We start from the raw sequence: 23363 nt of genomic DNA on the forward strand, positions 1-23363 counted from the left end.
GATGTGGTGTCTACTCCCCTGGGTGGGAACCCTCCCTTTTTATGTGGGTGGTTGTTGCTAGGTGACTAAGTAAGATACAGAATATGCCTGTGACTGAATTTTATGGAAACTTTTCCTTAGCCAACCTTTGAACTAAGAAATCTACAGAGGAAATTGTTGGCATTTCTAGGTGTGTCCCTTCAGCATACCATTTTCCTTAAGGATAGCTTAATTAAAATATTAGTTTGCGCATTCGTGAAAACCTCGTTTGAGGGTCCTATTCACCCTTTATCTAGAATTTCTTCCTGGACTCCAAAAGAGTTGGTGGATTTCTTCTAGAGCCTAGTAGCAGTGGTCTTGTGTTGCTGCTACTGTGGTCTGCTTCTCCCTGTCTAGTGACTCTCTGGGAGAATAGGGGCACTTGGGTTTACGCTTTCCTGGGTAGAGCCCAAGATACAAGCAGTGGAGGAAACACACTCCATGTGTGACTCAGATGGTGTTTCCAGAGCCCCCAGCAGGCTAGTAGCAAAGAGGGGATTTGTAACATGACTTCCACTGGGTGCGCAGTAGGGCTGTGTTTATCCTCCAGGACACCTATAAGGTAAGGTCAAAGGTGGGGTCTTAAAATCACCAGCCCTCTCTCTTGTTGCCCAGAAAGTGAATCTAAATATGCAGAAGGAAATTAGCTTATCTTAACTATGGATTTGTTTACAGAGGCACAAAGCTCTTGAACAAGTTCTAAGACTGTATTTTAAATCTATATGGTGAAATCATTTTAAGTCTTTGATATTTTACTTAATTTTGCTTTTGCATATTTGACAACTTTCACTTCCCTGTTATGACTTCTTTATGCATCTTTTTTTTGTTCTCTTGTTTGTTTTATTCTTTTTCTCACATTTAGAAGGTAAGCTTTATCATGCCCTCTAGTTTCTTTTTCGCTTAAAAAGAGAAAAAGCATGTCTCTGAGGTTTTCTTGTGCTGTGTGCCGTGCCTTATTCCGTGTGCCGGTGTGTAACACTGTGTCCGAATGTGCGTCAGAATGTGGTTTAATCTGGGACTCGGGGCTGTGTCTGGCAGACTGACTCTGGCTCGTATTGAGCTATTTCTTTGGGGAAAGCAAAAGAAAATACATTACTATGGGATATCAGACTTTCTGTGTTTGGTGGGTGCTTTCATCTTTTTGAACAGGCTCCTGAGAACTGTTTTGGCCTGGTCATTCCTACTGACTTCATTTGAGGGGCAAGTTTCTCCAAGTAGCTGGGTGACCTCCAAGTTACCTGTGGACCCTGCTCTTAGGAAAGGAAACTTCTAGCAGATGCCATCACTGTATTTGCATTTGCTACCAGTCTTCTTTGCAGGCTCCGGAATTTTGCTTTAGGAGATGTGTCGCTGAGGTTTTAACCATAATGGAAATGGGTAGGCTAAGGAGTTTAGATGGAGCACCTGCCCTTCACAATAATCCTAGCCTTCAAAATCTAAAGGGAAAAAGTTAAGTGTATCTAAAGTTTTTCCTAACTTCAGTTCGTGGTTCACTGCATGTCCTGCTAAGCTGTGAATCAGCCATAGTTCTCCATCACCTCATGGTCCCCTAATCTAATCTCTTTCCTTATTCTCTCTCCTTTGCTTCTAGCAGATGAGAAATAGCAAAAAAGAGGAGCAGGCATTACGACTTTAATGGTTTTCTATTTTTGGAAGGGAAAAGTTATCTGTCATTTAGTTAATTAGTGTTATTAAGCTTTATTTTGTGCAAGTTCCATTGAGAGATGCTGCTTTTTTTTTTCAAATGTGGTCAGTGGAGTTTTTCAGGACAAGGATTAGGCACTTGGGGAAATATACAAGGGAAACAGATCTGGTCCCCACTGTGTACATTCTTGTAGATGTTTTAGTCTTATGCTGATCTGGAAGGAACCAGACTGTTAGGGTACTATACAACTATCAGAATGAAAGAAAGTAAATAAAATTAGTTCACCTGAAAGAAGCTCAAGTATATAATCACATCAGAATGAACAAGAAATGTTTATTTTTAAATCTCATTTTGCTTTTGTTATACATTTACCTGGTTCAAAAATCAAAATGCTACAAAAAGATGTACATGACAAATCTTACTTCCAACCCCATCCCCATTCACTCTACTTCGCCCTACCCCTTAAGTTTGATTGTTTCTATTAGTTGCAAGAACGCTTAGAAAAAAAAATTTCACCTTGAGAATGGAAATTGGTAACTAGGATTTTGGTTATTTTTTTAGTTTGGTAGCATTATGCATCTTTCATTGCTCAGCTGTAAGCAGTGAGTTAATCAGACCTTATGTCTGTCTTTGACCACTGGGTCCTCATTCTATTTACATATATCTTTTACCTCCTCTCGACCCTGCCAATAAAGAATTAACTTTGTCTTACCATACTTGTTTCATGCTTCCCCATTGGTGCAGTTTTCTCCTGGAAAGTGATGGTTCCTCTAGAAAAGTGGGGGAAGAAAGTAAGTGGAAAAAATTCTTGGTAAAAGTGCGTCTTGCCAAATAAGTTAAGTTTTTAAAGAGGCAATGCGATAGCTGATTATTTTACCTTTTATACCTACCTTCAAATTACAGATTTACAAATTTAAAAGTACTTTCACTTTAAACACTTTATTTTATTTTGAAAGTAAAAATTTTCCCCTCCTGAAATCAACATAGTGATCATTAAAAATTAATTTAGTATACATTGTGAAGCAAAAGAATTTGTGAATTAAACACAATCATAATCCTACCCTTTGTAAATTTAGCAATTTATACCTAATCTCTTTTTTTTTTGTATTTACGTTACTTGTTTGTTGATGCATGCTGAGAATCAAGAGGAATTGAGAAAAATTTTAAAAGCTAAGAGTTTTTGAGCCCTACATAGGCGCTCCCACAACTGCTCCTTGAGTCATTAGATGCTATTATTCAGAATTAGTTCTTGTAGTGGATCTCCTTCCACTGTGGGCCTAGGCTGGTCGTGAGTAAATGTAGTGACTGACTCAGATGTCTTGCACCGAAGATTACTTTACCCTACCAAAGAAGGAAATAGTGATTAGAACATGTGATCCTATAATACTTGCTGTTAAATACAGACCATTGAGATTTAAGGGTTGATTTTTATATCATTTTTGAAAAAATAAGGTTGTATGTGAGCATTTTTTATATTATTATTAGAATGTCTACTATGAAAATGAAACATGATTTAAGATTGAATCAGTTAATTAAAATGATTCCATTATAGGTGTTTTATTTTTATTACTGAGATATAGTTGACATATAATGGTATATTAGTTTCAGGTGTATAACATGATGGAGCTTCTTAAGGAGTCTTAGAGTGTTTTATGTTAGCAGCAAATACAATAAAAGACTTATCTCTTGGAGTTTGAGATAAATAGTTAATTAGGCATTTATGATATTTTAGCCCCTCCCCTCTAAAAGGAGAAAAGCCCAAAATGTTAAAGCAATTGAGATTTCCCTTCTGATCCAAGTGATCTTGTAGTTGCTACCTCTGATTGTGTGCACATAGGGTGGCATAGAATTTTAGAGCTGGGAAGCTATTCTTTTTTATTTTGGTGGTAGGGAGGTATTCTCAAAGATGGGGAACTGAAGTCTGGGAAAGTAACTTCTCTGAAATTTCAGGAGTAGACAACTTTCTCCCACCACTTAAATGTAGTTTGTAAAATTTTGTTCTACTGCTCAGTCTATGCTTTCCAGAAACATCTTTGTTTAAAACACTAATTTAAGGGTGGGGGAGGGGAATGCCACCAGGAATGGAACAGAGTGGGAAGGGAAAGGTGGGGAGGGGAAGTGTCAGTGGGAAAAGGGAGAGTAGGTTGGGCAGTGAACAAGAGGGGGTCCTTAGTCCCATACTGCAAATTTTCTGGAACATGGCATTGTAGGACCTCCCTTTTTCTACTATAGTTCCTGTTGATTATTTGTAGGAGGAGCTCTGGTTCCCAGTTCTAGTCAGTGTTCTTTAGATCTGACTTTGTATTACATTTCAGGAGCGTTTCAGTTCCTGGGAGGGTGTACAGAAAGGAGTTCTTTTAAGGTTGTCCCTCTGCTTTCTGGTGTGTGACAGTGCCCAGCCACCGTGGTTTTTTCATTTAAAAGTTGAACTCAGAAGAGTTTTACTGTAGAAGGGACCATAGCGGGAGGTGACATGCCAGCTGTCCCCAGAGCTGCACACTTAGATCTGGTCTTTTTAAAAAACAGTCACTCCTTAAAAAAAAGAGAGAGAGAGAGAGAGAGAACAGGGGACCTGTGTGGATCAGTTAGTTGAGCTTCTGACTTTGGCTCAGGTCATGATCTTAACAGCCCAATGTCATGATCTTGCGGTTCGTGAGTTTGAGCCCCACGTTAGGCTTTGTGCTGACAGCTCAGAGCCTGGAGCCTGCTTTGGATTCTGTGTTTTCCTCTCTCTTTGCCCCTCCCCTGCTCACGCTCTGTCTCTCTCTCTCTCTCTCTCTCAAAAATAAACATTAAAAAAAAAAAACAACAAAAAAAACTGAGAGAAGAAATTGGTGGAGACTTTTCTCTTTCCCAAATTTGAGATTTTGCAGAGAAAATATTCAAATGAGGTGTGTTTTTTTTTTGTTTGTTTTTGTTTTTGTTTTCCCTTCTATTTAATATCCAGATTGTACTTGGTATTTAGGCTTCATATGGCTTAATGAAAACTTTGTGGTACATAGTACGGTTGACCACAGGGTTATGGTTATTTTCCCCCTTTATAAATATATCTCAAAATTGACTTCTGGTCCTAGTTGTTCAGTCACTTGGTTTATAACATATTCGATAATAATATACTTCTTATGTTGTTTATGACAATTCTTTTAATTCCATAATAAATACTGCCCTTCAAAAGAAATATATATGGGTTTCTTAGAAGACCAAAATATTTGTTCCCATGGACATTTTTTATTTTAATAGATATGACATTAAAATGTAATATGTTTAAATGTTTATTCAAAACTTGCTCTGTTCCAGAAAGAATTTAAGGTGGTCCTTTCAGTTACTGTCTTAAACACCAAAATTATCTAAAATTCAGGCTATTAAAAACTTTGGTAACTAATTGAAATTCCCAGTTTAAAATTGCAGCTTCATTTCAACTTTGCTGTAGATGCTTTTTAGGGGAAAACCAGCACCTCTGAATTTTAATTTATTGATGCCACATCATCTTCCACTCAGGAGTCAATTACTCACTTCCTGAGAATTAGATTCTCTCCTTCAAGAGTGGTGGTCATTGATGCTTTATTAGGGAGGAAAAAAACAATTAGTTTTGAGGGTACTGAGTAGAGCAAAGCCACTTTTTGTCATTATGTTTCAAATCTTTTTTGGGCAATGGAGAATAAAATAACTCCTTTAGGTTAGTGAGGATTATGATTTTGATTTCTAGAGCTTATTTTCTGGACACTATTAACCCAAGCCAACATCAACAAGGCAAGGAACTGCATAACATAAGGTTAGTAGAATCTTTGGCAGCTCTTTTTGGTAAAAGGAAAAAGTTCATGGGTTTGATGTCAGCAAACCTGAGATCAGTTGGGTTTGTAGGACTGAGCCCTTGTTTCTTAATTTGTAAAATTAAATTATATTTATTTTTTAAATGCTTATTTATTTTTGACAGAAAGACACACACAGAGTGCAAGTGGGGGAGGGTCAGAAAATGAGGGAGACACAGAATCTGAAGCAGGCTTCAGGCTCTGAGCTGTCAGCACAGAGTCTGACACGGGGCTTGAACCTACCAGTGGTGAGATCAGACCTGAGTTAAGTTGGACGCTTAACTGCCTGAGCCACACAGGCGCCTCATGTAAAATTAAATTATATTTAAATTTGAGGTTCAATAAAGAAATGAAGGGAAGAAATACCTAAAACAACTTGACTTGCAAGAAATCCTCAAAGTTAGTTTCCAAATTAATCTTTTTAATCTTTTGTTTTTTAATCTTTTTTTAAGTAGTCTTCATACCCAACGTGGGCTCAAACTCACAACCCTGAGATCAAGAGTTGCATGCTCTACTGACTGAGCCAGCCAGGGAGCCCCAAACTAGTAGCCATTAATGCTAGAGTAGACACACACAAAATGTGATCTTTGTTCCTGTGAATTTAGGTTTTTGAAATGCAATAAATCTCTGATTTTATTTCACTAAAAACATAGTGTGTTAGAGAAATGGTTATGAAGTATTTTTACATGGATATGATTTCTCTTCAGAGTTTGTGCATACTGCCTCGGTCAGAGATTGTGATTTTTTTTTTCTGTATCCAGATGAAGTCCTATAACTTATATTAGACACTAATGGCTATCTAATTTTCTGAGGTTGGGAGTTGCCCGAGTCTCTCTAAACAGGTATTGATTTGGGCCTTGCTAATTTGGAATCATGCTAATGCTGACTTTTAAAGGCAGGCTTTGCCGTAGAACAAGATGGAGGAGGAGCAGATATTTAAGCCACTGAGAACGAAAGCACTTAAAAAATGCCATTTGTCTGCTTGTACTAATTACAAATGGATTTCGAAATAGTCATGACTCTCTCTGCCTTCTGTTGATAGATAGCCCCCATAATTCCGAATAACTTAGAAATAGAAAATATTTTCTTTACATTTTTTCAGTAATTTAGTTCACTTCTCATTCATTGCTGTGGCTGAGAATTTGCTATTCAGAGTCTTTGATAGCCAGGGTTAAAATGGAGAGCAGTCATTGTCTGTTTAAATGGGGAAGGAAGAAATCCTAAAGCCGAGAGTCCTTATAATGTGAGTAGGTACTTTGGAAAAACTGTGGTCAGGCTGCTGACCTTAGGCCTGTGAGCGTTGTCAGCACTTACTCTGTATTAGTATACTGTACTAATTCTTGTTTGAATTAAAAGTTGGGGGGGGGGGGGAATGCTCCTTGTGCCCCCGTGTGGAAACATGGTGATACAACACCTTTAAGAACCCCAGTTTTGCAGGATTGGAAAGTGAAAAAAAGTTAAGGATTCAGGGCATTGCCAAGAGCTTCAGAGGTTAAATCCATGCTTTGATGGATGAACTCTCTAAGGGCCAGTTCCCTAGAGCAAAACTTTGATGAAATTTTAAAAACTTCATCAAACTATAGGTATAGTTTTAGTTTGTTTCAGCTTCTCATGCCATATCCTGGGAGATTTTATGGTAGTTTAATGCTAGCCATTTTGAATCCTGATTGTAAGCAATAAATTGAGACCCGCTTTATTTTATTCTGCCTCTCCTTCCAGGTTAGGATGGTAAAGGAACGAAGAATGAGGAGGGTGAGGAGGATGGCAGGGAAGGCCAGAAAAACACTTTTTTCTTACATTACATTCAGTGGTTTATTTGTGGAATTAAAACTAAATTGCTAGATTAAAATTTTCAGTTTTTTTCCAACCAGTAATTCCAAGTTTTTCAGATTAATTAAATATAGTGAAGCATCATCCAGTGTTTGTGTATTTCAAAACAAGATGTAAAAGAACTGTGATTTGTGGCGCCACATGCTAATGAGGCTTCCCTGATGCAGGGAGGGCTTTGCCAGGGTTGCGCTAGATGAGTGGAAAGGCTGATAATGAGGCATGTGACAACAGGGCTTTTTCCTGCTGCAGACATTAAGCATCTTTTGGCTTGAGTGATTTTACCAGTTTTCACAGTCTAGCAATAGAGAAACCAGAAAACAAAATAGAATTAACTGAAGATTTGCATGCACAATGCTGCATTTTGACAGAAATAAGCACTCTGGTGTGATGAGAGTATTTTTAAGGCTGTTTTAGGACTACATTAGCTATTGTATGTTAAGTGCTGTAATTTTTTCTCTGTCTTACTTTGTATCATGGTATCTCAGTTTTTGCAAAGAAAATAATTGTGGTGTTTCTCTTCAAAAGGACACTGAAGCCATGAAGAGAGCATTGGCCTCCATAGACTCCAAACTGAACCAGGCCAAGGGTTGGCTCCGTGATCCCAGTGCCTCTCCAGGTAACCCACTGGTTCTACTTTCCTGACAGATACAGTAAAAAGCGAAAAGTCAAGCAAACAAACAAATAAAGAAAGAGGGTCTTTCCATAATCTCATAATTCTGAGATAACTACTGCAACATTTAGGGGCATACTCCATTCTCTGATAGTTTTGACTAATTGAAGCATTACTGGTCCTTAAAAAGATGAACGGCATAGACTAATCACCTCTCATCATGGAGGAATAAACCAAGCTGAAGTGGGCATTCTCTGCCAGAATATTGGCTCACTTCTTCCCTGAATCAGAAAGGTAATTGTTCTGAATAAAAACTCTTGTCTTGGGGCATCTGGGTAGCTCAGTTGGTTAAATGCCCAGATCTTGGTCTCAGCTCAGGTCATGATCTCATGGCTCGTGAGATTGAGCCCCAGATTGGGCTCTGTGCTGACAGTGCAGAGTGTGCTTGGGATTCTCTCTCTCCTTCTCTGTCTGCCCCTCCCCCATTTGCTTTGTCTCTCTCAAAATAAATAAACTTAAAAAAATTATTAAAAAAAAAACCTGTTATCTTTAGGGGAGTCTGGGTGGCTCAGTCAGTTAAGCACCCGACTATAGCTCGGGTCAGGATCTTGTGGTCCGTGAGTTCAAACCCCACGTCGGGCTCTGTGCTGACAGCTCAGAGCCTGGAGCCTGCTTCAATTTGGTGTCTCCCTCTCTCTCTGCCCCTCCCCCACTCATGCTTGCTCTCTGCCTCTCAAAAATGAATAAATATTAAAAAAAAACCCAAACTCTTCTCTTTCTAGTTCCCATTGGGCAGATTTCCATTTATGTCAAAAAAGTATTTAATTAAGCAGATTAAATGATGCCAATAAGAATTGGAAAGAAAATTTGACTTACGTAAAGACCCAAATGGGTTATTGAGCTGGGTTTTATGGATTTTCTAATCTAATATTCAGTTTTAGATTAATATTTGAATGAATGTGAAAAGCCTAATGGAGGTTAGAGGTGCTAAGTAGTATTAAATTAGTAGAGCTTATTTTCATCATCTGTATTCTTACCACAAGCTGCTTATCATCTCCAGATGGATATGGTTCCAAGTATTTTTTTTTTTTAGAAGTATCTGTGGTTAAAACCTCACCCTCTGCTTATAAGGGCACTGCTTGGCTGTTAGCTATCAGATGTATTGCCTTCTATTCACTTGTCTTCTAAAATCACCCATTCCTTCATGAATGAAATGACTTGTAAAGTATCCTTTCTAAATAATTAATATGTCAGCAGTGAGGATATTGAGTATCTCTTTATTTTAGGGGATGCTGGTGAGCAGGCCATCAGACAGATCTTAGATGAAGCTGGAAAAGTTGGTGAACTCTGTGCAGGCAAAGAACGCAGAGAGATCCTGGGAACCTGTAAAATGCTGGGGCAGATGACTGATCAAGTGGCTGAACTCCGAGCCCGGTAAAATTGCTCTACTCTTACCCAAGTTAGGTAACAGATCGTATCTCACTCCTGACAAAGTAATTCAGAGACCAAGTCTCTGCTAATTTCCCTGTGTTGTTTTTGACTAATGGACAACACAGATTTTATACTCTATTAATTCTTCAAGATTGAAGTGAACTTCTCCTTTGATAAACTTTCAAAGTAGCAGATTCTTTGTAACAAGGTTGAAATAGAAAGAGAAATATGGTATCTTGGTTTCTAGCCATAGGTTTAGAAAGAATAAGGGGCAGTGGTGAAGTCTGGCATGGGTAGCCATATCTTTTATGAAGGATGGGTAAAAAGAAACAAAGAGTGAAAACACTAGAATTATTTCATGTTATTCTAAAATCCAGTTAAATAGGTTATCCTGTAAGTTGGTTATTTCTAGGCTTTTGAGTCTCTATTTCATCATTATTCATTTGGTTTCATAATTCTTTTACTTCCTTTAAGACTTGACTGTTAGAACTTTTCCCCCTGTAAACTAAATCTATATAGTTTACTGTTAAGAAAACTCAGTATAATATAGGCTTCTTTGAAACTCAGCCATAGAGTTAATGCAGCTCTAAAAGATTTTATGGACTTTTATGGACTTTTATAATATCAGCATTGAGGAAAAATTGAAATATTTTCAATTGAGGAAATTGAAAATTGAAATACTAGTGTAGATGAAGTTTAATTTGGCTTCAAGAAAGTCATGAAACATCTTGAGATAATTGGAACATATAGGGCCTCCATACAAACAGGCCTCAGAAATAACCCCTTGACATGTTGTACACCATTACACTTGGTTTCAAATGTATTAACAGAATAAACTTAAGAATACAGTTTTTTGGGGGTGCCTGTGTGGCTCAGTCGGTTAAGCAGACGATTTCGGCTCAGATCATGATCTCACTGTAAATTCAAGCCCCACGTCGGGCTCTGTGCTGACAGCTCAGAGCCTAGAGCCTGTCTTGGATTCTGTGTCTCCCTGTCTCTCTGCCACTCCCTCACTCATGCTCTGTCTCTGTCTGTCTCTCAAAAATAAACATTAAAAAAAATTAAAAAAAAAAAGAATACAGTTTTTTTAAAGTTTATTTATTTTTTGTAATCTCTGCACGCAACATGAGACTTGAACCTATGACCCTGAGTTGAAGAGTCACACTCTTTTCCGACTGAGCTAGCCAGGTGCCCCAAGAATACAGCTCTTAAAGGAGTGGTTCTTAACCTTTTTTGGATCAAAATAATTTTTATAATCTCATGAGAGCCATTAATCTTTATGTCAAAAGTTGCACATAAACTTGCCCCTATAGTATTATGTATAATTTCCCGAGGATCGTGGATTCACTGCAGTCCTGGGAACTCCAGAGGTTTCAGGTTTAGGATCTCTACCTTGTAGGGGAGAAGGAACTGCATAAATAAATGTGATCTCATTGAACCCAGTGAGCCTTTTTCTCCTGCTGTGAAGCAGTCTCCCCTGTCATGAGCATGACAGGAACTTTACAGAAAGGACAAAAAGAAGTTCTGTTCCCATTCGGAGAAATGCCAATGCAGTTTGACAAGATTCTTGGCTCTTCTAATTTCTCACTGCTGGCTCTTTTGTCTGCAGCCTTTTCACAGTGTGGTAGACAGTTTTCACTTGGAATTCTCAAATACACAGTTGTATGTGTTCAGAGAAAGATGAATTTGAGCAAGAGAACAAGGTGGCTGCTGTATGGGATCGGCCATAAATCTGTAAAGAGAAAAGGCTAGAACAGGGAAGGGAGCTATGGGCCTTCTTCACACTGGAGCCTGCAATATCCTTTCCTGATGAAAGATTAGAAAGCTATCCCCCTGTTAGCTTTTCTTAAATATGCCTAGCTATTTAACATTTTAGTGGCTGAAACTCAGTAACAATTTCCTCATTGATACTCTTCTTTTCACCTAGGGTTTCTAGGTTGTAAGGATATATTTTTCCTCTCATGGGGCTCAGTAAACTTTTTATTTTGAATGAAAAATTATGTACCCATCAATATTTTTACATTTTCACAATTGGACTTTTATACTAACATGGTTTCTCATCATGAATTACTAGATATGAAGGAAAAAAGCAAATTAAATCCCCAAAGTCTTCCACTCCTCTGCACATAAAAGGGAAGCCTCAAGTACAAATAAAAGGTATATATATCTTTTATATACCTGGCAATAAATAGTATTTGAGTTTATTACTTCACATATTGGTTTAGATGAAAAATAAGGATGAATTTATTTTTTTAAGTTTATTTTATTTATTTTGAGAGAGAGAGTGTGTGTGAGCGGGGTGGGGCAGAGGGAGAGAGAGAGAGAGAGAGAGAGAGAGAGAGAGAGAATATCCCAGGCGGGCTTTGCACTATCAGCGGGGCTTGATCTCATGAATCATAAGAACATGACCTGAGTCGAAATCAAGAGTTGGGCACTTAACTGACTGAACCACCCAGGTGCCCCAATAAGGATGAATTTGAAAAGATAGATAAATCAATGGCAGATCCATGCTACTATAAAGGGAAGCAAAGATGTTTTGGAGTTCATCCTAAAATCAGAAGCTCAGGTTAAGAGGATAAGCCATGCCATTATACCAACTGATAAAGTTGCCACCCCATCATTGAGTTTACCAGACTGAGTGGATTAAAAATATCTGAGGGGCGACTGGGTGGCTCAGTCGGTTAAGTGCCCAACTCTTGATTTCGGCTCAGGTCATGATCTCACGGTTTGTGGGTTCGAGCCCTGTGTCAGGCTCTGTGCTGACAGACAGAGCCTGCTTTGGATTCTGTGTCTCCCTCTCTCTCTCTCTGCCCCTCCCCTGCTTGTGCTCTCTCTCTCTCTCTCTCAAAACTAAATAAACATTAAAAAATTTAAAAAATATATGAGCTTATAAAAATGTGGCAAATCATATTTTGTTATGACTTGGAAAGTCTCTTACAAAGAGAAAACAAGTTTCTAATAATGCTCATCATTTTTAGAAGCGTATCACTTTTGGGAGAGGAAAATAGTAAAATTAGTTCTTTAAGAATGTGATGGAAAACAACAGTTTCTTGTCACCTCAGTGACAACTGTTTTTGATATTTATAGATTGCATAGGAGTAGAAGGTAGACTTGAAGATTATTATTAGGTTCATTTTAATAATCATGGAAATTTAATAACAGTAGTAATTATATGTTCGTATTATTTTATTGACATAGTGTTTTCAAGTTTTTGTTTTTGTTTTTGTTTTTGTTTTTTTTTTTTTGCTTGAAGCCACTCTGTTAGGTAAGCAGGGCAAGTATTGTTACCTGCACACCCCTCATTTTATAAGTTACAAAGCTGAAGCCCATTGTAAACAAGGTTCACAGGTCCCAGGAGCCAGGATTTGAACACAGATCTACTTGGTCCTAGTGTCATGTGCTTTCAGTAATACTGTGCTTGCTGCTTCCTGAAACATTTTCAATGTATACTTGCCCATAAATAAGACAATCTAATGGGATTTTTTTTTTCTAAAGCACACATTACTATGGTAACAAAACCCTCATAGCAAGAAGATCACAAGCACATTTTCCCCCTGAAGTTCAGACTTGATTATGTAATCACCATCAAAAGGAGAATCATTATTATTGAAATTTGCAGGCTGGTCTGTAAAGTGGTTATGCTGTTCCAGGAAGCTAATGCATATTTTTAAAAGCCAAAGGAGAAAGTGGATGGTTTGGGTGTTTTGCTTTATCTCTTCTGTTTTCTTGTGCTATCCCAGATGTAGTAGGGGAAAGGAAAAAGACAAGCATGTTAACAAAAATGACATATTTGTGCTTCTCATGATATTTTGCTAGTAAGTATTTGAGAGAGTACAATGACAACATCTGTTTTGAGCAGAGGACAAGGAGCCTCGCCAGTGGCCATGCAGAAGGCCCAGCAGGTATCTCAGGGTCTGGATGTGCTAACAGCCAAAGTGGAAAATGCAGCTCGCAAGCTGGAAGCTATGACCAACTCAAAGCAGAGCATTGCCAAGAAGATCGATGCTGCTCAGGTAGTAATGATGGTTTTAAGGAGGGATGGGAAATAAAAGAGAAATATTCCATAATTATCCTGCATCTCTCTCTCTCCCCCCCCCCCCCCAATATATATAGATGGGTAGATAATGGGTGTTTCTAAGTGATGACTGATTCCCAGCAATTACCAATGTTAACACTTCCTCTACTACCACAGGTTTAGACTCATGTTAACTCTATTTTGAAATAGAGATCTTAATTTTGAATACTTTGATTAAAGGAAGTACTCTGGGGGGACCTGGGGGGCTCAGTCGGTTGAGTGTCTGACTCTTGATTTTGGCTCAGGTGATGATCCCAAGGGTGTGGGATTGAGCCCTGCATTGGGCTCTGCGCTGAGTGTGGAGCCCGCCTGGGTTTCTTTCTCTCTCTCTCTCTCTCTCCCTCCCTCCCTCTGCCCCTGTACCCTGCTTGTGCATGTGTGCTCTCTCTCTCTCTCTAAAATGAAAAAATTAAAAAAAAAAAAAAAGAGAAAGTACTCTGAACACTAAGAAAATTCTAGTTCCTGGTATAGATCACAGTATATAAAAGCTTTTCTTCATCTTAGAATTTACAACTGTATTTGGTCATAGCAATGTTAAAGGGTTAAAGTTTTCTGATGCCACTCTCCTGTAAAATGATTTTCAAGCAGTTCACAGAGAAACAAATGTTTGAGAAATTGAAGAGTTAGTAAGGTGTGATTAAAGCAAAGATACGCTTGTGAAGATTCTCTTTTTTAAAATTATTTTTATTAAAAATTTTAACGTTTATTTTTGAGAGACAGAAACAGAGTGAGAGAGAGGGAGGGGCAGAGAGAGAGAGGGAGACACAGAATCTAAAGCAGGTTCCAGGCCCTGAGCTTTCAGCACAGGGCCCGATGTGGGGCTCAAACCCATGAACCATGAGATCATGACCTGAGCCAAAGTTGGACGCTTAACTGACTGAGCCACCCAGTCGCCCCTGAAGATACTTATTCTGATGGGGAAGGAAAAAAATCACTTTTAAGAAGATGGAGGATTGATTTGATTTTGCCTGAGCTAAGAACCTGTTTAAAACAGTAAGAATCAACATTGTAAAAGCGATCACTGGTGTGCCTTGTGATTACTTTTGAAATATTTCTGATGGCCTTGTCAGTTGAATGAAATGTGGTTTATGAGGAGATCACAGTATGCTTTTTTTCCATTTTTATGTGTTTAGAATTGGCTTGCAGATCCAAATGGTGGACCAGAAGGAGAAGAACAGATTCGAGGGGCTTTGGCTGAAGCTCGGAAAATAGCAGAATTATGTGATGATCCTAAAGAGAGAGATGACATTCTACGTTCTCTTGGGGAAATATCTGCTCTGACTTCTAAATTAGCAGATCTACGAAGACAGTATGTATTTAACTTCTGACATTGCCTTTTAATCTCTCTCTTTTTTCCCCCAAGTGCATATATAGTTGAATGCTATAGGTTAAATGCACATGTGATGCTCTTTCACTGTATTCTTGTTGATTCTGTGTGACATGGCTAGGTCAGGTATTACTTCTGTTTTATTATTGACATAACTGAGGTTTAATGATTTATTGCTGATCACATGGTTTTAAATTAATGTATTTAGGATGCTAAGAACTCCTTTTTTGAGATCCACTTTTTATTTCTAAGCTAGGACTTTTCCTGCTATATCATGTTTGTGGCATAACTGTTTCCCAGGCACAAGAGGGAAATATTTGTGGCTATCTAAGAAAAGATACTGTGGACTGTGGACAGGGGGGAGGGGGAGGAGGCATAAGAAGATGCTTTCTTTTCTCCCCAGCAATGTTATTTCTTATGTAACAGTTATAAAACATCCTTAAATACAATGTCCTCATCACAGCTACTGCTTTTAAAGGCTTTCATGGCTTCTACTTTGATTATATAAAGAGGTGTTGCTTTGTTCCTTTGATCAGTATTTTTCTCTCTTAAATAAACTGCTAAAAGAACATTAAAAAAGAGGACAAAAGTCGCTTCTTCTCCACCTCAGGCCTCCAGCCACTTCTTCAGGGATAACCATAGTCAAGTATCTTGTGAGATTTGGCTTTTCATTTAACTTGTATGTTTCATTTCCTGTTCTTCCGTGGGAGAGTACCTAACCTTGTCTCAGTGACTTGTACTTTAGAATTCTTTCAAGTCTTGTATTGACCAAGAGGACAATACTGGCTAAGAAAGCACACTCCTGCCTACCATGAATAGGAGATGGGTGGGAGCAGGGTAAACATACTTTAGGCAGGAGGTTGTGATAGAGACCAACTTAGCAGCTCAAGTTTGATTACATATCAAGGTTGATCATTTGGGAATCACTGTTTTATACCCCAAATCTTGAGTTGTTTAGGTAGAGAAAATAATTTGATCATTGTAAAATATAATGTCTATACAGTTAGGTCTATGTTTGTTAATATTAACCCATTAATATAATCTGTTTACATTATCACTAGTTTAAAATACTCAAAGGAGAAACTTTTTAAGGACCAGAACATGATTCCATATACATATCAGGCACTCATTAATGTTTCTTAATGATGAAGAGAGAATTGATGCTAATGGTGAGAACAGCAAACCTTCCTGTGTGGTCATATGCCATCATTACTTATTAGTATAACATATACATATCCATAGCTTCCTGACAGTGGGAGTAGCCACGATCAGAACCAAAGTAAATACCTTCTTTGTCCAGCTTTATAATGGAGAAGGTACTGAAATTTAAAATCACAAAGGAGTTCTTCAGAGAATATCTAAATTAGTTATTCTGGCTGGTAGGCTAACATTTTCATTTTTACAGGTGAGGCAGATAAGATTAACCTGAAGTTTTCTCTAGGTGGACTTGAGAAATAAAATGTGTCATATTTTTTATGTGTTCATAATGGTTAGAATCTGAAGTCTTTGGAGTAGGGTTTTGGGGGCAGTAATCTCCCTTTGTGATACATAATTGTGATTCTCTTTTTATTTCTGTATTTGGTTACAAGAAACTCAAGAAAAAGTGGAGGCCAGAAATGTGTAGTGGCATCTAATGTCTAATGGAACTTAATAGTTTGAAGTATGGCCAGGTCTGGTGGCAACTGGAAACTACTCCCTCTGTGTGTTAGTAGCTGTATGGCATGCTGTCTGCTTCAGTCTGTGTGTTGATTTTGTTTATTTGGGTTCTTTGTCTAGCTTTGCCCTACCATGTCCCAGGCTTTCTAGTTCCAGACCCACTGCTAGTTGACTATGCAGTGTTTTTGAAGCATGGGCCAAGGACAACATACCTCAGAACCACCTGGGAAATCTTGTGAAAAATGTACAGCCTGGACCCCACTGCGTTTGCAATGGGGTGTACTTAATCATAATCTCTTCTGGTGGTGCATTTAAAACTAAGATCCCAGATGACTTTTATGCACACTGGAATTAGGTTCCTTGCTTGACTGTGTTCATGTTGTCTTTGAGTTAGATAACCAGTTCAATCAGTTATGGCAAGAATTGGAGAATTATTTTGATACCAATGTAAGTAGCTAAGAGTGAGGACTCTGAAGTCATAGTGCCTGGGTTTGAATCCCTAGTCCACCAAAGTAAGTGATAGGATCTTGGGTAAGTTATCCAACCTTTTGGTCCCTTACTTTTGCTTTTTGAATAATGGGGATAATACTGATATCTACCTCTTAGGTTTGTCATGAGGATTAAATAACATAAGAGTGTTATTTACTGTCAGAGTTGGGACTCAAAAAATTGTACTACTTACTACTAGTTCTCTAACTAGTACTGTAGCTGCTTCAACTACTGCTATACAACATACATGGCTACTTGGGCCCTCCTAATCCCTGAGGGAACTAGTGTTTTCCTTGATGGTCAACTGAGGGGTCAGCCAATGTAGTGATTTTTTTTTTAATGTTTATTTTTGAGAGAGAGAGCGAGCGTGTGCGCGTGCATGAGCACGAGTGGGGGAGGGGTAGAGGGAGAGAGAGACACACAGAATTCAAAGCAGGCTCCAGGCTCTGAGCTGTCAGCACAGAGCCTGACACGGCGCTTGAACTCACAGACCATGAGATCATGACCTGAGCCGAAGTCGGATCCTCAACCTACTGAGCCATCCAGGTGCCCCCCCCCAACTTAGTGATGTTTGATTGAGCTCAGCTAACCAAATGGTTGAGCTTGATTGAGGTAGATTGACTCAAACTCATATTTAATGTTTTAACTGGGATAATGCAATCTGAATTTAAATGATCAATTTCTTACTTTAGTGCCAAATAAATAAACCACTCTCCTTCCAAACTAAGCTAATAATAATCATTAGCAATTTGGCATTAGCATTTGTGTAGCAATTAAAATCCTCTCACTGTAAATAGTGTCTATGACAGGATGGCTTTTTTTTTTTCCTTTTCAGGGGGAAAGGAGATTCCCCAGAGGCTCGAGCATTGGCCAAACAGGTGGCCACAGCCCTGCAGAACTTGCAGACCAAAACCAATAGGGCTGTGGCCAACAGCAGACCCGCCAAGGCAGCTGTCCACCTGGAGGGCAAGATTGAACAAGCACAGCGGTGGATTGATAATCCCACAGTGGATGACCGGGGCGTTGGTAAGGCCATGAGTGCATTTAACCCTCCATAAACTGGTCTTAGTGAAAATAAGCAAGTTGTTGATAGAGATCCTGTTCATCTGAAATTAGGTGCAGAAGGGGTTCTTCAGCTACTGGTGAGTAAATCATCCTACAGTGTGACTCCATTTCCAAATATAGCCCATAAATGATACCTGTGGCTTATTCAAAAAGAATTTGTGAGTAAATGATTTTGCTGTGGGCAAACAGAAAGGTCCTCAGGTTGGAATCTAAACTTTGAACTAATTATTTCCAGTCTATGTGTACTTCCATTCTGTTGTGTTTCTATTACACTCATTGGAAAATACCCAGTTAAATGTAGTTTTTGAAAATAAGTAAGAAGCACTTAGCTACCAAGGTTATTTTCATTTTTGAGGGCTCCTGCATTACACAGTCACCAGTAGAACTGATAACCTAAAATTTTGATTTTGGGGAGTTTTTAGGGATGAATCTGTAAGAAGTTAGGTCATATTATGATAGCAAATCTGCTGAAGCTGAAAGATCTGTTTACTTCATTTACTATTTTTGTTGAATAAAAAGATTAATTTTTAAATTGGTGATTCCCAGTTTTGGGGAATCAGACAGATGTATAATTTACTGGGGGAGGAATAAACTGGTATAAAGGTTCTGAATGGCAATTTAGTATTACATATTAAAAGCATTAAAAAAGTTCATACTCATTGACTTAGCAATTTGACTTAGAGGAATTTATTATAAGAAATAATTAGACATGTTTCTATACAGAGTTACATATGAGAATGTATATAAACAGTATAAATATTTAATAATAAGTAAGTGATCAATAATTATGGTTAATATGATAAAATATTACATAGATGTGTAGATCATGATTTTTTAAGAATACTCAATGATGCGGAAAAATGCTCCCATTAAATAAAAAGAGGCAAGGAATAAAAGTTAATGTAAAGTACGATTTCAGTTTTGTAAAAGAGAAATGTGTATTTGTATAGGGACATGCAGTGCATTAAAAAACCACTGAAAGATTTGCAATAACATGGATGGATCTAGAGCGTATAATGCTAAGCAAAATATGTCAGTCAGAGAAAAAGAAATTCATATTTAGAATTTAAGAAATAAAACAAATGGACAAAGAAAATAAGACAAAACAAAAAAATAGAGAACTTAGAGAACAAATTATGGTTGCCAGAGGGGAGAGGGGTGGGAGATGGCTGAAACAGGTGAAGGGGATTAAGAGTACACTTATGGTGATGAGCACTGAGTAATGTATAGAACTATGGAATCACTACATTGTACACCTGAAGCTAATATAACACTGTAAACTATACTGGAAGTAAAATAAAATAAATAAATAAATAAATATTAGTAGAATAATTTTTAAAAAGACTGGTAGGAAATGTTCAACTGTATCAGTCTCTGAGGATTATGGGTGGATTATCTATTCTTATTTATACTTTCCTGTATTTCCTAATTTTTTTTTCTATTGTTAGGGGAAAAAAACCCCACTAAATGGTTTTTTTTTTTTTTTTAATATATGAAATTTATTGTCAAATTGGTTTCCATACAACACCCAGTGCTCATCCCAAAAGGTGCCCTCCTCAATACCCATCACCCACCCTCTCCTCCCTCCCACCCCCCATCAACCCTCAGTTTGTTCTCAGTTTTTAACAGTCTCTTATGCTTTGGCTCTCTCCCACTCTAACCTCTTTTTTTTTTTTTTTTTTCCTTCCCCTCCCCCATGGGTTCCTGTTAAGTTTCTCAGGATCCACATAAGAGTGAAACCATATGGTATCTGTCTTTCGCTGTATGGCTTATTTCACTTAGCATCACACTCTCCAATTCCATCCACGTTGCTACAAAAGGCCATATTTCATTTTTTCTCATTGCCACGTAGTATTCCATTGTGTATATAAACCACAATTTCTTTATCCATTCATCCGTTGATGGACATTTAGGCTCTTTCCATAATTTGGCTATTGTTGAGAGTGCTGCTATAAACATTGGGGTACAAGTGCCCCTATACATCAGTACTCCTGTGTCCCTTGGATAAATTCCTAGCAGTGCTATTGCTGGGTCATAGGGTAGGTCTATTTTTAATTTTCTGAGGAACCTCCACACTGCTTTCCAGAGCGGCTGCACCAATTTGCATTCCCACCAACAGTGCAAGAGGGTTCCCGTTTCTCCACATCCTCTCCAGCATCTATAGTCTCCTGATTTGTTCATTTTGGCCACTCTAACTGGCGTGAGGTGATACCTGAGTGTGGTTTTGATTTGTATTTCCCTGATAAGGAGCGACGCTGAACATCTTTTCATGTGCCTGTTGGCCATCCGGATGTCTTTAGAGAAGTGTCTATTCATGTTTTCTGCCCATTTCTTCACTGGGTTATTTGTTTTTCGGGTGTGGAGTTTGGTGAGCTCTTTATAGATTTTGGATACTAGCCCTTTGTCCGATATGTCATTTGCAAATATCTTTTCCCATTCCGTTGGTTGCCTTTTAGTTTTGTTGGTTGTTTCCTTTGCTGTGCAGAAGCTTTTTATCTTCATAAGGTCCCAGTAATTCACTTTTGCTTTTAATTCCCTTGCCTTTGGGGATGTGTCGAGTAAGAGATTGCTATGGCTGAGGTCAGAGAGGTCTTTTCCTGCTTTCTCCTCTAAGGTTTTGATGGTTTCCTGCCTCACATTCAGGTCCTTTATCCATTTTGAGTTTATTTTTGTGAATGGTGTGAAAAAGTGGTCTAGTTTCAACCTTCTGCATGTTGCTGTCCAGTTCTCCCAGCACCGTTTGTTAAAGAGACTGTCTTTTTTCCATTGGATGTTCTTTCCTGCTTTGTCAAAGATGAGTTGGCCATACGTTTGTGGGTCTAGTTCTGGGGTTTCTATTCTATTCCATTGGTCTATGTGTCTGTTTTTGTGCCATAAATGTTTTTATTTAAAAAAAAACAACAGGGATACCTGGGTGGCTCAATCACTTAAGTGTCACACTTGGTTTCAGCTTGGGTGGTGATCCCAGGGTCAATGGGATCGAGCCCTGAGTTGGGGCTGACTTGCACGGAGCCTGCTTGGGATATTCTCTCTCTCTCTCTCTCTCTCTCTCTCTCTCTCTCTCTCTCTTTCCCTGTCTCTCTGCTCCTCCCCTATGCATGCACACACGTGTCTCTCTCTCTCTTTCAAAAATAAGTAAACTTTAAAATAAAACAAACAACAAAAACAACACAATAGTTTACCACAATGGTACTGCAGTTGCCTTCTCTGGGTCTCTGTAAGTTACAGTGCTTTCCTCTTGATCCAGGTCAGGCTGCCATCCGGGGTCTTGTGGCCGAAGGGCATCGTCTGGCTAATGTCATGATGGGGCCGTATCGCCAAGATCTTCTTGCAAAGTGTGACCGTGTGGACCAGCTGACAGCCCAGCTGGCTGACCTTGCTGCCAGAGGGGAAGGAGAGAGTCCTCAGGCGAGAGCACTTGCATCTCAGCTCCAAGACTCCTTAAAGGTAGAACTTTGGAGCACAAATTATTACATTTCTATGCTTACTATTATTGAAAAATGGGAGGGGAGAGATTTTTAAAATATACAATTTCTTGAATCTAGGGAAAGTGAAGAGTGTGATCAAGGAGTATATAATGAAGTCTAGAACTTACTAGGAAAAAGCTCACCTGTGTTTGACTGCAGCTGAAGTTGTTTTCCAAGTCTCAGTCAAGCAAGACCTCTTTTGTGATATTTGTTCTACCATATGTCCTCTGTGTTTATTTGGTCAATATTTTTCTTAAAATGGACTCCCTTTTTAAATTTAGGTGGATTTATTTAAAAGACAACTTTATAATAATCATGAAAACATGAGCTTGATGTGCTAGTTACATTTTTCCTAATATTCTTTAGAAGAAAACACATAATTATCAAAATGAAAACACTGTTCTATCTAACACCTAACATCATTTCAGGTATTGTGAGTGTCACCCACTTTGAGAAGCAGTGGGAGTGACTGAGACTTCTTTCTATAAATCCAGAAAACTTAGATTGGACTAAGTGTGATAACTATGAAAAGGAACCTTTTCCGTGACTTATAAGAATCGTCTTTAGATTATGTTAAGAAATGGGTACATATACTGGTTATCAAGTTTTTCTAGAAACTTAACTGAAAAAACATGTGTCAGAAAAATTTCCCGTTCTTAATTTCTTTACTCTTAATGTAAGAAAATGCTTAGAGATATGGCACTGCATCTGCCAAACAATCCTTACAGCTTCTGTGGCCATGATTAGGCTCCTCCAACATTGGGAGTGGCGAGGAACTCTGTTTACATTTCAGGGTCTTCTGTTCTACCCCATGAACCTCAGTACCATTTCTTAGAAGCCACCAAGAAAGGAAGTAAGATTTCTTGTTTGGGTGGAGAATGTGGGTGCTGTCTTACCTCTCCTACTAGACATGAATCTCTTAGAGGGTAGGATTCATATCTTACACCTGTTCCATGCTGGTTCAGTGCTTTGTACATAGTTATAGTAAATACTTAATGAAAGATTAAATGAATGAATGAATGAATGTGTCACTAAAGTAAGGATATTGGCAGATGTACCTTTTGGACATTTTTGGTAATTTTTATTTGTGAACAATGTTTTTAAGGATCTGAAAGCCCGGATGCAGGAGGCGATGACTCAGGAGGTATCAGATGTTTTCAGCGACACCACAACTCCCATCAAGCTGTTGGCGGTGGCGGCCACTGCACCTCCTGATGCTCCCAGTAGGGAAGAAGTGGGTATCTGGAGTCTTCCTTTTCTTCTGTTGGCCTGCCACACACACACACACACACACACACACACACACACACACACACCCACACGTGCACGCACGCACGCATGCATATTTATATATATTTGGATATTTGTAAAGGCAAAATTTGATTTCAGTGTGCATCAGAGGCAGTGGTTGGGAAATTGTGGGTGAAGGGTGGAAGGGCAGAAGAGGAAAGGCCTTGCTACCTCTTCTTTTAGTTATCAGGTGTGTCTTTAGGACATTTCTTGAGTTGTAAGCTGTAGAAGACCTGACTATCAGAGAAGAAAACAACTGGGTTTTGTTTTTATGGTGTAACAAGAAACACGGACATAGGTAGCCCTGGCATTGGTTCAGCAGCTTGACACTGTGACAGCTGGCATTTCTGTGATTTTTTTTTGGTCTTTTCCTAATGGTGTGAGATGGCTGTTGTAACCCTATGCATCATGTTCAAGGCAGGAAGAAATGAAGGAAAGGGCACTCCAGTCACAACTGTCCCTTTTATTAGGGCATTTTATTCTCAACGCAAAAGTCAAGGTAGTCCTTTTAAATGATTTGGTGTCGTTCTTCTACTCACCCCCTTCTGATGACTCCCTCCTGTCCCAGAGGGAAGCCAGGATCCTTACAATAACAGTAAGACCAGTGATGTGCTGGTAGACTGGCACTCTAGGAAAGAAAGCCTAAGAACC

General features: G+C 38.6%; 1 protein-coding gene across 2 annotated transcripts in view; it reads left to right on the plus strand.

Annotated features, from left to right (window-relative positions):
- The window catches only part of VCL (vinculin), a 112345-nt gene that overhangs the window by 69494 nt on the left and 19488 nt on the right, over positions 1-23363 (plus strand). For both annotated transcript variants that reach the window (XM_040485451.1, XM_040485450.1), the window contains exons 7-13: positions 7828-7918; positions 9199-9346; positions 13203-13356; positions 14552-14727; positions 17726-17916; positions 21203-21402; positions 22528-22656. In XM_040485451.1, the coding sequence (XP_040341385.1) occupies positions 7828-7918; positions 9199-9346; positions 13203-13356; positions 14552-14727; positions 17726-17916; positions 21203-21402; positions 22528-22656 (1089 nt within the window). The remainder of the gene's footprint in view (positions 1-7827; positions 7919-9198; positions 9347-13202; positions 13357-14551; positions 14728-17725; positions 17917-21202; positions 21403-22527; positions 22657-23363) is intronic.

Source organism: Herpailurus yagouaroundi, unplaced genomic scaffold (genome assembly GCF_014898765.1).
Source record: "Herpailurus yagouaroundi ecotype Mexico unplaced genomic scaffold, PumYag 163, whole genome shotgun sequence".
Classification (NCBI taxonomy): Eukaryota; Metazoa; Chordata; class Mammalia; order Carnivora; family Felidae; genus Herpailurus; species Herpailurus yagouaroundi.